The following is a 14341-nucleotide window of genomic DNA, read 5'->3' on the forward strand; positions in this document are numbered from 1 at the left end:
GCTCTCTTTGTCTTCAGGAAGAAGGGACGAGATTCTTTCTATAAAAAGTTTGTATTAGCGTTTGTGAAAAGTGGCAGCTGCAGCATTTGACCCCCTCTTCACTAAGGGAAAGAAAAATAGAAAGTAAAATAGGAATAGGCATCAACTAATAAAACAATGGCCTGATCCTTCTGTCCAGTTCACCAGTCTGCCAGCAGGTAGAGTGAGCTTTGTGTGTTGAACACCTGGTGGGCAGAGACTACTTCACAAGGTGTTATGACAGAGAGAGTAGAGAAAGTAGGACCCCTATCTTTACAAAAAGCAGAGAAAGAACCCTGAACAAGGGTCAGGAGACATTTAACCTCCCTGGGCCTCAGTTTCCTTAGCTTTAGAATAAATTTAGTCTAACATCATAGAGTTCTTTTGGAAGGAGAAAAGTATTGTTAATTTCCTTGTGATAATAACAGCTAATATTCATGGAGTGCTCACTATGTACCAGGTGCTATGCTAATAGGGCTTTTAACATACATTCTGTCATTTGATCCATCAAACTCATGAATTTCTCTTCAGTTCCCAAATCAGAAAATAAAAACACAGAAAGGTTAATTAACTTGCCCAAGATCACAGTGCTGTTAAAGAGTCGATATTCTTAACCACTATTTTGTCTAAAGTTTTTTGTAAATTATAAATGCCATATAAAGGTAATTGTAGCGTTGTTATCTGCTGAGAAGGCAAGGCAGGCACAAATATTTTAGCTGACTTTTAGTGAATGGTGACTGTAGCAGCAAGATGCTAAACAGAAAAACTGTCTGCTTTTAGGTGCTGGAAGACCTCAGAAATGGGGCTATCAAACCAGACTTTTCTTAAAATCCATTCATTTGTTTAACAGTATTCATTGCACATTCCCTCATTGTCAGTCATAGCGCGGGACCCTTAGAGAAAAGTAATATTAATGTTTTAATTAGCGGAGTTTTATGAAAGGAGGATTCTTAGGAAGATGGGAAAGAAGAAAAGATTTTACAAAATAGAGGAGCCATGTGACTTATTTTTTGCAGAGGAGGAAAAAAGAAAGAGTGAGTCATCAGTAGGCTACAGATAAAACGTCAAGGAACCAAGCAAGAAATGGGTATTCTTTCCACCCCTTGAGAATCGTCGCAGCACCTAGCAGAATTCCGTGCACACAGTGGGTGCTCCATAAATGTTTGTGGAGTGCAGACAGACTTTAATGACTGAATGGAAGTGTTCCAGGAGATGGTTTCCTGTTTGGTGCAGTAGTAACTCAAGAGGGCAATGTTTTAATCATCATCCAATTACTCAACAGATTTATATCGGTCACATTGTACCGCTGGGTGCGGCCGACACGGACGGCCGCCTGAGGTCCGGAGACGAATTAATCTGTGTGGACGGGACACCAGTGATTGGGAAGTCACACCAGCTTGTGGTCCAGCTCATGCAACAAGCTGCCAAGCAAGGCCACGTCAATCTCACCGTGCGGCGCAAAGCGGTTTTTGCGGGTATGTTCTTCATTCAATCCTTCAGACAGTGCACCGTCACTTTATTCCCAGAAAAGCCCTCCTTCCTGTGTCTGCCTCCTCAAGCATCTATTTTAGCAAATGTTTGCAAATGTGATCAAGCTCAGAGATTTCCAGATGGCTTGCTTCTCTCTCAAACCCTGCAAAACTACTGTCATTCTGGAGTACTTTAACGTCCTATTTGCATATGTTCAGCAAAGGCTTCTAGAAGAAGGTTAGTTGAATATATATTGCCTTCCTCCCATTCCCTTGCAAACCAGAATTTAGCCGTCCTCTCCATTTGGTGATAATCCTTAACAAAAAAAAAGGTAATTTTAAAAGTCAGAAGAGTTGTAGCTTTATATTAAGAGAGCAAAAAATAGATTGGGGCTGCAAAATAAGCCCATAAAAGTTGATGGTATCTTACTCTGTTGCTGACTGTCATATGTTTTAAACCAAGTTGGTTTTGGTGTTTTTTTTTTGGGGGGGGGGTTGGTTTTTGTTTGCTTTCTTTAAGAAAGTTGTGAGAGCTGGCCATTTCTCAGTCATTTTTGATTCCATCCTCCTGCCTGCAAACTTGAAATTTTAGTTCTCAAAATACTACATATCCTTTCAGGCTCAGCTCAAATATAACCTTCCTCCCTTGGAAATTCCCTTCTTCCTCCCACTGCCTTCAGATTTTAGCATTCCCTCCTTGCCATTCTTGTGACTCATGATTTACTTCTGGATCAGAATCTGCCATTTGGAGATAGCTCATTGTGCCAGAGTCTGTCCTTCCTGTTTTCTTACCAGCTTGCTGGAAGCACACACCGTGATCGTTTGGCTTTGATTGTTCGAGCCCCTACCTCGAAATTAAGACAGAACCCAGAACGCAGAAGCAGCAGATAAAGTGTAGTATCAGCCAAATTACTGAAGGAATGTGACACGAAATATGATAAATTGTCCATAGCATTAATATTAGCAAAACAAATACCTGTCAGACAAAATTAATTGGTACCTTGTTAAAAAAAACTCATATAGCCCATTAAAAATGGTATATAACTAATTATAGAATTAAGATGTTAAATTCTAGTGCAGCCACGGAAAACAGTGTTAATCAGCCATAGATTATGTCCCTAGAGCTCATGTACAGCCTCAGAATCCTTCCTAACATAGAATCCCATGCAGCTAAAAGCAATCAACTATTATAGAATTGGTTTTTGAAACGAGGCAAACAGTATTTGACTTCCCTGGCCCAAATAGAAACAGTAAGGCGCAAGGTGATTTTTAAAAATTTGTTTCAGGTTTATTTTTAAAATCTTAAATTTTTTTGAGTTTTTAGCTCTGTGTAAAAAAGCATGTTAAATATGTGAAGAGACATGATGCTAAATGAAATAAGCTATTAGGGTAACAAAAGGACAACTATTGTACGATTCCCCTTATATGAGGTACCTAGGATAGTCAAATTCATGGAGACAAAGTAGAACGGTGGTTCCCAGTGGCTAGGAGGGGGAAATGGGGAGTTAATCTATTTAATGCCACTCAACGGGTACACTTAAAAATTTGTTGTGCATATTTTTCCACAATTAAAATCTATGAAAAGAGAAGCTTTGGGGAATTAATCTAGTCTTATCCAAAACTTGGACATGACACATTTTGATTTTGCCATGGCTGGTCCCACTAGTATATTGGCTATTTAGGGCTACTTTACCCTGTTGCCTGGCAAAGCAATGGAACTGGCGTAGTGAGGAACTTCAGAAGGAGGCTAATGTTGGCTGGGCGCGGTGGCTCACACACCTGTAATCCTAGCACTTTGGGAGGCTGAGGTGGGCGGATTGCTTGAGATCAGGAGTTCGAGACCAGCCTGAGCAAGAGCGAGACCTCGTCTCTACTTATAAATAGAAAGAAATTAGCCAAACAACTAAAAATAGAAAAAATTAGCTGGGCATGGTGGCGCATGCCTGTAGTCCCAGCTACTGGGGAGGCTGAGGCAGGAGGATTGCTGGAGCCCAGGAGTTGGAGGTTGCTGTGAGCGAGGTTCACGCCACGGCACTCACTCTAGCCTGGGCAACAGAATGAGACTGTCTCAAAAAAAAAAAAAAAAAGGAGGAGGCTAATGCATCCAGTTCTGCGATGAGAGTAGAGGCTGACATCTGGAAGCTTCCATGTGCATACCTCTCCCAGGTGTCGTCCCAAATCCCTCATATGGCGGGCAGCCTTCCTGGTACTGTCACCTTACAGTCTCTTGCCCGGTGGGAAGAGCAAACGCTGGGCAGAAATGTGATGGCAGTGTCCGTGCGCAGCCAGGGTGCGTGCGTGCTTGGCCTTCCTCGCGGGCCGCGCCGCTGTCTCCTCTGCGCAGCCGGGCGGTGCTTCAGAGCGGGCGCGGCCTGTGCAAACGCGCGCCTGAGCGTGCGTGTCGCCAGTGTGCTAGAAACCACGCACCCCTGGGGAGCCCCATTTGGTGTGTAGGCTGGGATCACGTCTGTGCGCCCCGAACGGCTAACAGGTGTCCAGCAGGAGAAGCGGTTTGCAATCCCCGTGTCCCCCAGTGCTTCCAGCCCGTACGTCTGCGAGGCCAGTGCTGTCTGCCCTGCGCTCGTTTTGTTTGTTTGTTTTAATTTTTTATTATTTTATTTTATTTTTATTTTATTTTATTTTTTATTTATTTTATTTAAGTTATTTTTATTTTATTTATTTTATTTATTTTATAAAAAATAAATATTTTTTATTTATTTTATTTTTATTTTATTTATATTTTATTTTATTTTTATTTTTTATTTATTTTATTTATTTTTATTTATATTATTTTTATTTTATTAATTTTTTAATTTCAATTTTAATTTTTTTATTTTATAAAAATTTTTTATTTTATTTATATTTTATTTTTTATTTTATTATTTATTTTATTTCTTATTTATTTTATTTATTTTTTATTTGTTATTTTTATTTTATTTTATTTGTGTTTGTATTTTTTTATATTTGCAAAAATAAAACCTGGGGGCGCGGGCTGCGGGCGCGTCCCCGCGTGCTCACGCCTGTCCGCCCGCCCGCCCGCAGCGCCCAAGGCGGAGAGCGAGGCGCCGTCGCCCGCGTCGTCGCAGCACAGCGGCACGCAGCCCGCGTCGCTGGCCGAGGGCAAGCGCACGCCGCAGGGCAGCCAGAACTCGCTGAGCACCGTGAGCTCGGGCAGCGGCAGCACCAGCGGCATCGGCAGCGGCGGCGGCGGCGGCAGCGGCGTGGTCAGCGCCGCCCTCGTGCAGCCCTACGACGTGGACATCCGGCGCGGGGACAGCGAGGGCTTCGGCTTCGTCATCGTGTCCTCCGTGAGCAGGCCCGAGGCCGGCACGACCTTCGGTGAGCGGGCGGCGCGCCCCCGGGCTGCTGCGTGGGGAGCCCCCTGCTGCGGGTCAGGGGGGGCCGGTCCCAGGGGAACAGAGGTCCTGTCCTGTCCTGCCCCCGTCTGGCTCGGGTGACGCTAGTCTTCACTGGGGACCTCCTGCAGGTCACGGTGGCCCAGTCCCAAGGGTAACAGATCCTGTCCTGCCCCCGTCTGGCTCGGGTGACGCTAGTCTTCACTGGGGACCTCCTGCAGGTCAAGGGTGCCCCAGTCCCAAGGGTAACAGATCCCGTCCTGCCCCCGTCTGGCTTGGGGTGACGCTAGTCTTCACTGGGGACCTCCTGCAGGTCAAGGGTGCCCCAGTCCCAAGGGTAACAGATCCTGTCCTGCCCCCGTCTGGCTCGGGTGACGCTAGTCTTCACTGGGGACCTCCTGCAGGTCAAGGGTGCCCCAGTCCCAAGGGTAACAGATCTCGTCCTGCCCCTGTCTGGCTCGGGTGACGCTAGTCTTCACTGGGGACCTCCTGCAGGTCAAGGATGGCCCAGTCCCAAGGTTAACAGAGATCCTGTCCTGCCCCCGTCTGGCTCGGGTGACGCTAGTCTTCACTGGGGACCTCCTGCAGGTCAAGGATGGCCCAGTCCCAAGGGTAACAGATCCTGTCCTGCCCCCGTCTGGCTCGGGTGACGCTAGTCTTCACTGGGGACCTCCTGCAGGTCACGGGTGGCCCAGTCCCAAGGGTGACAGAGATCCTGTCCTGCCCCCGTCTGGCTCAGGGTGACGCTAGTCTTCACTGGGGACCTCCTGCAGGTCACGGTGGCCCAGTCCCAAGGGTAACAGATCCTGTCCTGCCCCCGTCTGGCTTGGGGTGACGCTAGTCTTCACTGGGGACCTCCTGCAGGTCAAGGGTGCCCCAGTCCCAAGGGTAACAGATCCTGTCCTGCCCCCGTCTGGCTTGGGGTGACGCTAGTCATCATTGGGGATGGAGTTTACCTGGGAGCTTTTTCCATTCTGAAGATAGGGAGTGTTCTTTTTTAAAAAAAAGCCCTTTTAGGCTGGGCGCAGTGGCTCAGGCCTGTCATCCCAGCACTCTGGGAGGCCGAGGCGGGAGGATGGCTTGAGCTCAGGAGTTTCAGACCAGCCTGAGCAAGAGCGAGACCCCGTCTCTGTTAAAAAATAAATAAATAAATAATAGAAATTAGCTGGAAAACTAAAATATATGTATATATATTTTTTTTAAAAAATTAGCTGGGCATGGTGGCTCATGCCTGTAATCCTAGCACTCTGGGAGGCTGAGGCAGGAGGATTGTTTGAGCTCAGGAGTTCCAGACCAGCCTGAGCAAGAGCAAGACCCTGTCTCTGTTAAAAAAAAAAATAGAAAGAAATTAGCTGGAAACTAATTTCTTTCTATTTTTTTAAATTTTAATTTTAATTAAATTTAATTTTTAAATTTCTTTCTATATACATATATATGTATGTATAGATATATATGTGTGTGTGTGTATATATATATATATATATATTAAAAAAATTAGCTGGGCATGGTGGCGCATGCCTGTAGTCCCAGCTACTTGGGAGGCTGAGGCGGGAGGATGGCTTGAGGTCAGGAGTTCGAAACCAGCCTGAGCAAGAGCAAGATCCCATCTCTACTAAAAATAGAAAGAAATTAATTGGCCAACTAAAAATATATAGAAAAAATGAGCTGGGCATGGTGGTGCATGCCTGTAGTAGTCCCAGCTACTCGGGAGGCTGAGGCAGGAGGATCGCTTGAGCCCAGGAGTTGGAGGTTGCTGTGAGCGAGGCTGACGCCACGGCACTCACTCTAGCCTGGGCAACAGAGTGAGACTCTGTCTCAAAAAAAAAAAAAAAATGCTTTCAGCTTCCATCCAGAACATGTGATCACATACACACAACTTTAAGCTTACATGAAATTTGTGTGACATTGGAACCCCTTGACAGTCATTTTTGCTGGAGAATGACTTTGGAGGGCTCCTGAGTAGGGTATCCTTGACAGCCAGGACCTCAAAGTGTTAAGGGTTTTTGAAAGGAGCCAGAGTATTGTGGACAACACGCTCTAGGAACCGTAGCGGTATAAGGAGTAAAAACACCGCGTGAGACCCTCTTCCCACCTCATCTGTGTTCTGCATCACCGTCAGAAGTTGCTTTGAAATTTTAATTTCAAATAGTTTTACTATTGGTTGATTAAGAATCTGAGTTAAGGGTCGTGTGGTTTTTTCCTGTCTCATCCAGACGTTGGGGGTTTGAGCAAAGCTGTCACCCTCTCGGAAAGGTGACTCTCTGCTGGGTGCACTGGCAGAGACAGGATTCCAGGAACTAGTCATCTGTGAACCAGTTTCCCGTGAGAGTGGATAATAGATGACACCCCAAAAAGGAGCCCCCGCCTCCCTGATTAGATAGAAAGTTTGTCCTCCAAGCACGTTTGTTACTGAGACTGGAAAGCGACAGAAGGGAAGGGCCGTGCAGGCTTTTCCTCTGCCCCAGCTCTGTCCCCCGAGGACTTACTCACATGGCGTGTGACGCCCAGGGCTGTGGGCCGCACGCTGGCCAGGGCGGGCCAGGTGCTACAGCCCTTCCGCTGTTCTGATCCAGTCGAATTCACCTGGCGTCCACTTAGTCTTGGAATGCTGCTTCCTGCCACAGCTGTCTGTCCCCGCTGGGGTCGAGGTCCAGCAGGGGACAGTGGCTCAGCCAGGTCTGCACACGTGTGGCCACGGTGACAACCGCCCATCACTCACAGTGCTTTTGTGAGCCACATGCGTAAAGGTGTCACGGCGTGTCGTGCACGGATAGCCTGACATCAAGGCCAGTTTTTGTTTTTTTTTGGTTTTTTTAGTTTTGTTTTCTCATGAGTTCTGGGTACTTTTCTGCTTCATATAAAAATAAACAGAAAGGAAGAAGGGGGGAAAGTCCCAAGTTATTTTCTTCGGTATTATTTCTTCATGCATCCTGTGATGTTCTCAGCTATTTCAGAGTTGTCAGTTTTCACTTTCTAGAAAGGAACGGCAAACATGTCAAGTGGCAGGCTCTGCGTTATATAATGGATGTCGTATTCGCACTCACAGTTTGGTCTTTGATTGTTTCCCTTGGGCTCTTTGGCAATCGACAAATTAAACTTTCCCTAATACTTTGCATGAGACTTCTGAGCTATGCAGCGCTTTCCTCATACCTGCTGTTTGAGCCTTTGCCATTCAGCTCATCCTTGGAAATGAGCTAAACTTAATCAAAACCTTGCCGTTGACTGTGGTCGCTTTTCCACCACACCTGCCTGTTGGATTCCAGTAGACTGTTTACTTCCTTTTAAAAAATTCTTTGATCTTGATGTTACACCCTGTGACACAAACTCAGGCAAGTCTCCAGAAATTCAAAGGATTAAAGTGCATGTAAACCCTCAAGGTCCAAATTATAATGGAAAAGCCCGGCCTTAAAGCCAATTTTCCACCTCTCTCTGGAAGTTGGCAGCGACATGGAGCACCTCGAAGTGCACAGGAAACCTTCCTCTTCAGACATACTTGTCCTGGTTTTTCTTATGAATGTGCAGTAACTGATGATGATGAGAAAGGAGACAATTAAAGGAAAAGGATCAAGGGATGACTTGAACCTCCCTTTGGATCATTGTCCTCAGCCCAAATACGTGGTAGATTTTTTCATATTCCTTTGAGGGGATTTTTGTGAAGCAGGAGGATGATTTCAGAGCTAACGAGCCAGGTCCTACCCTAAAAGCACATGGGATGGACTGATTGAGTGAAGATCCTAAAAGGAAAACAGAAGTTTCAAGGTTGGGTGGCCCCTTGGCTCATGTCTTCATAATTATGCCCTTTTCCTGAAGCTTTCATCATCCTGGTAGAAGGCAGAGAGTCTAAGCGTTTGTTCATTAGGTGTTTTGCGATTGAATCTTTTTGGTGCTACCAGACTCTCATGCCTCACTAGAACCTGGTGATTGTTTTTCTAAATGGAGAAAGAATCAAACATTGGCAGAAGCTTAAACAACAGCTGGCAAAAGTGAAGTGATGTGAATACAGAATGAGTAGAAAGTATTATCCCAACTCTGAGTTTCACATTTGCAGTCCCCAAATAAGCCAACGGCTAGTTATTTTTTTTTGGGGGGGGGGCTCTTGAGAATCTTTGAAGTTGCCAAAAATCCCGCATTTTATGATAGATTTAAGGAGGGAAGCTGGGGGGGGTGTTCCCTTAATTTTGAGTCAGGAAGGGACTGGCAGCAGTGAACTGTAGTTTCAGGGCAGCCAGCACCCCCAATATTGCTCATGTTTTGACCATCAGCTCAGAGCTCTCCTTTAATAACATTTGCTTAATGCATTAATTAATTAACACTTAACCTTCTCTTTCCCTTTTCAACCCTTTTTCTCCTCCCTTCGCTGTGTTCTCACGTAACTTTAAAAAAACAAACAAAAAAAAATTGAAACTCAATACCAAAAGCAGGCAATGCATGCGCGGCTATGCCTCACAAAATAGGTCGGATTATTGAGAGGAGCCCTGCAGACCGCTGCGGCAGGCTGAAAGTGGGAGACCGGATCTTGGCAGTAAATGGATGTTCCATCACCAACAAATCCCATTCAGATATCGTCAACCTAATCAAGGAAGCGGGAAACACGGTGACCCTCCGCATCATCCCTGGGGATGGTAAAGTATACCTACTATCTCTCTCTCTCTCTCTTCTCTCTCTCTTATTAGTGTCCATGTAATTGAATAGTGTTGATTTAGAGGCAACTTCATCCATCCCTAACTGAACACCCCCTTTAAATAAATGTGACCATTGTTACTCACCCTCTTGTTTAATTAATCCTCTAGCCCTGCGATCCTGTCTCACTGCCTATATAAAAGTTCCAGAAAAATCTTCAGATGCCCCCCCCCCCAATTTATTTCGGTTTTGGCGTCCTCGTCTTCAAAACCATAAAATGGTTTTGATACAGGTGGTAAAGATCCGCCTGGTGTTTTTATCTGGAGATCATTAATGAAGTTTTCTGCACAGTTACTGAAATTCAACTGTATAATATAGTGACATTACAAAACCTACATGGTGGCAATACTGAGACAATACTATGGTTTGTCCCCCCCCCCCCAGAATAAGTGAATGTATCAAAGATTGATTTTGATTTAATAGGAGAATCTAAGGGTTTATACCTGCTTGATTTGTCCCTAATTTTTGGGTGTGGATAAAGAAAATTAAAATATCTGTATTTTTGATAGGTTATATGTGCATTAAACTAGGCCTAGCCTTGGTTGGTTGGTTGGTTGTTTGATTGGTTAAATTTAAATCTTTGGTTCTTCTGTATAAGTGGCAATTCTGTTCCCCAGGAACATTTGACGTTGTCTGTGTTGAGTGCTAGTAGCACCTAGTGGGTCAGGAATGCTTCTAAACATCCTACAGGACTACACAAAACAGTCCCTCGCAATAAAAAGTTACCCAGCACAAACTATCAATATTCATTTTATCAGTCATATTTAATAAAAATGAAATTGATACACTAATGTCAGTAAGTATAGATTCTTTCGAGAATTAAGTCCTGAATATCCACTTCATTCTAAGCTGACTCTGCCCCAGGGAGGCAAGTGAGACTTGTTCCAGAACGTTTCAGATGTCTTTTTTCATTCTTGCTATGCGTGTCATAAAATAAAATACACGTTCTAAAAGTCAGTGAGTAGTTCTCAAGAGAAGATGTGGTTTTATATAAAGGCAGTGTGATAAAAATTCTGTGTTACAGATCTGTAAAATAAGCAGATTAGAGATTTTATCTGAAGGTTATTCACCAAATGAACATTTTCTATACTAATTACTAGAAGGTGAGCCTTGTAATTCAAGATTTGAGGCGATGTATTTATTCAGTGCCTTATAGAAGAGGTAAATGTAAAACCAAACAGTAAATAGTTGAAAATTGTCGATTCCCAGATTACTTTCTCTGCACCAAAAATACCCTATGCCAAATGTGGAGGAAAAAATTAGCTCCTTGAATAGTGGTCAACTTCAGCCTCCTTCTAAATGCTTAGTTACGGTTAGTAATTTACCATCTGGTCTGGAGTCCATTCCACCAATTTGCCGCTCCGGAAAGCTATTGCAATTTGGGAAAGTGGTCACACGATGACAGAACATAGGTTCCTAATGGAAAGGATGAAGGAAGCCAGAAACTAAAGTGAGAAGTGATTGAGAGAGCCAAATGTGGTACAGGCACACCTCGTTTTGTTGAGCTTTGCTTTATTGCGCTTCACAGATACTAGGTTTTGTTCGAATTGAAGGTTTATGGCAACCCTGTGTCGAGCCATTCCATAGGAGCCAGGTTTCCAGCAGGGTGTTCTCACTCTGGGCCACATTTTGGTGATTCTCACGATATTTCAAGCTTTTTTTGTTACTGTATCTGTTACGGTGATTTATGAACAGTGATCTTTGATACTAACATTGTCATTGTTTTGGGGTAGCATGAAGCATGGCGATTAAAACGGCAAACTTACTTGATAAATGTGGTGTGTATTCTGACTGTTCCACAAGTCAGCTGCCCCTCATCTCCCTTCTGGGGCCCTCCCTATTCCCCAGGATGCAGCAAAAGTAAAATTAGGCCCTGCAGTAGCCTCCAAGTGATCATGTAAAAGAGTCACCTGTCTCACACTTTAAATCAAAAGCTAGAAATGATGAAGCTCAGTGGGGAAGGCATGTTGAAAGCTGAGACAGGCCAAAAGCTTGGCTTCTTGCACCAGTTAGCCAAGTTGTGAATGCAAAGGAAAAGTTCTCAAAGGAAATTAGAAGTGCTACTCCAGGGAACACACAAATGATAAGAAAGTGAAAACAGGCTTATTGCTGATAAGGGAAAGCTTGAGTGATCTGGATGGAAAGCCAGACCAGCCACGACATTCCTTCAAGCCAAAGCCTATTCCAGAGCAAGGCCCTCTCTGTAATTGTATGAAGGCTGGGAAAGGTGAGGAAGCTGCAGAAGAATCATTGGAAGCTAGCAGAGGTTTAAAGAAAGAATCTGTCTCTATAACATAAAAATTCATGGTGAAGCATCACATACAAATGTAAAAGCTTGCGGCAAGTTATCCAGAAAATATAGTTAGGATCATTGATAAAGGTGACTACACTAAGTAACAGATTTTCAGTGTAGATGAAATAGCCTTCTGGCCGGGCACAGTGGCTCACGCCTGTAATCTTAGCACTCTGGGAGGCCAAGGCAGGTAGATCACTTGAGGTCAGAAGTTCAAGACCACCGTGAGCAAGAGTGAGACCCTGTCTCTACTAAAAATTTAAAAAATTAGCCAGGCGTGGTGGTGCATACCTGTACTCCCAGGTACTTGGGAGGCTGAGGCAGGAGGATGGGTTGAGTGCAGGAGTTTGAGGAGAGAGAGAGAGAGAGAGAGAGAGAGAGAGAGAGAGAGAGAGAGAGAGAGAGAGAGAGAGAGAGAGAGAGACTTCTATTGGAAGAAGATGAGTGAGACTCTGTCATAAAGAAAGAATGAAAGATAGATAGAAAGAAAGAAGAAAGAAAAAGAAAGAAGAGAGAGAAAGAAAGAAGAGAGAGAGAAAGAAGAGAGAGAGTGTCAGTCTTCTATTGGAAGAAGATGCTATCTAGGCCTTTCATAGCTAGAGAGGAGAAATCAATGCCCAGCTTCAAAGCCTCATTAGGACAGGCTGACTCTCTTGTAAGGGGCTAATGCAGCTCATGATTTAAGTTGAAGTCAGTCCTCATTACCATTCTGAAAATCCTAGGGCCTTTAAGAATCATGCTAAATCTACTCTGTGTTCTACAAATGGAACAACAAAGCCTGGATGACAGCACATCTTTTCACATCATGGTGTACTAAGTATCGTAAGCCCACTGTTGACACCTACTGCTCAGAAAAAAGGATCTCTTTCAAAATATTACAGCTCTTTGACGATGTACCTGGTCACCCAAGAGCTCTGATGGTGGGCATGTATAAGGAGATGGATGATGCTTTCATGCCCACTAACATAATATCCATTCTGCAGCCCATGGATTAAGGAGCCATTCTGACTTTTAAGTCTTATCCTTTAAGAAATATATTTTGTAAGGAGATAGCTGCCATAGGTAGTGATTATTCCTTATTCCTCTAATGGATCTGGGCAAAGTTAATTTTTTTTGTGTGTGTGTTTTTTTTTTTTTTGGAGACAGAGTCTCACTCTGTTGCCCGGGCTAGAGTGCTGTGGCGTCAACCTAGCTCACAGCAACCTCCCAACTCCTGGGCTCAGGTGATCCTCCTCTTCAGCCTCCCGAGTAGCTGGGACTACAGGCATGCGCCACCATGCCCGGCTCATTTTTTCTATATATATTAGTTGGCCAATTAATTTTCTTTCTATTTTTAGTAGAGACAGGGTCTTGCTCTTGGTTAGGCTGGTTTCGAACTCCTGACCTTGAGCGATCCTCCCGCCTCGGCCTCCCAGAGTGCTAGGATTCCAGGCGTGAGCCACCGCGCCCGGCCTGGGAAAAGTTAATTGAAAACTTATGGAAAGGGCTCACCATTGTAAATGCCATTAAGAACATGCATGATTCATGGGAGGAGGTCAAAATGTCAGCATTTAGGAATTTGGAGTAAGTTGACCCCAAGCCTCACAGATGACCCGGAAGAGGGGTTCAAGACTTCAGTGGAGGAAGTAACTGCAAATATGGTGGAAACAGCAAGAGAACCATTAATAGAATCAAAAGCGGAGCCTGAAGATGTGAATTGCTATAGTCTCAATGGTAAACATGAGGAATTGCATCTTATAGAGGAGCAAAGAAAGTGGTTTCTTGGAGTGGAACACATGAGGAATTGCATCTTATAGAGGAGCAAAGAAAGTGGTTTCTTGGAGTGGAACACATGAGGAATTGCATCTTATAGAGGAGCAAAGAAAGTGGTTTCTTGGAGTGGAATCTACTCCGGGTGAAGATGCTGTTAACATGGTTGAAATGACAGCAAAGGATCTAGAATATTCCATAAACATAGTTGACAAAGCAGCAGCAGTATGATTTGAGAGGACTGACTCCAGCTTTGAAAGAAGTTCCCATTGTGAATAAAATGCCATCCAACAGCAGTTCATGCTCCGGAGAAATCTTTCATGAAGGGAGGAGTCAGTTGATGCATTTCATTGTCCGATTTTAAGAAATTGTCGCCCAAGCCACCCAAGCTTTAGCAGCCATCAGCAACAAGGCAAGACCCTCCACCGGCCAAAAGATGTCGACTGGCTGAAGGCTCAGATGATTGTCACCATTTTTTAAGCAATAAGGTCTTTTTAAATTAAGTTACATACATTTTTTAGACATAATGCTATTGCACACTTAATAGACCACAGTATAGTGTAAACATAACTTTTATATATATGGTAAAATCAAAAAATTTGCATGACTCACTTTGTTGTGTTACTCTATTGCGGTTGTCTAGAACCGAACTTACAATATCTCAAAGGTATGCCTGTGTATATATTTAGACATGTTTTTCTACATGCCATGGAAAGATTCTAAAAAAAAAAAAAAACGAATCCCAAAGAACTGGACACAGGAATTGACTTGCTGGG

At 44.1% G+C, this 14341-nt stretch overlaps 1 protein-coding gene across 20 annotated transcripts in view; it reads left to right on the forward strand.

Annotated features, from left to right (window-relative positions):
• The window catches only part of MAGI1 (membrane associated guanylate kinase, WW and PDZ domain containing 1), a 614809-nt gene that overhangs the window by 580477 nt on the left and 19991 nt on the right, over window positions 1–14341 (forward strand). For 12 of the 20 annotated variants that reach the window (XM_020284649.2, XM_020284659.2, XM_020284650.2 and 9 more), the window contains 3 exons: window positions 1301–1493; window positions 4530–4826; window positions 9262–9465. In XM_020284649.2, coding sequence (XP_020140238.2) covers window positions 1301–1493; window positions 4530–4826; window positions 9262–9465 — 694 coding nt within the window. The remainder of the gene's footprint in view (window positions 1–1300; window positions 1494–4529; window positions 4827–9261; window positions 9466–14341) is intronic. The other 8 variants (XM_020284652.2, XM_020284661.2, XM_020284658.2 and 5 more) reach the window with 2 other exon arrangements.

This window comes from Microcebus murinus, chromosome 30, assembly GCF_040939455.1.
Source record: "Microcebus murinus isolate Inina chromosome 30, M.murinus_Inina_mat1.0, whole genome shotgun sequence".
NCBI lineage: Eukaryota > Metazoa > Chordata > Mammalia > Primates > Cheirogaleidae > Microcebus > Microcebus murinus.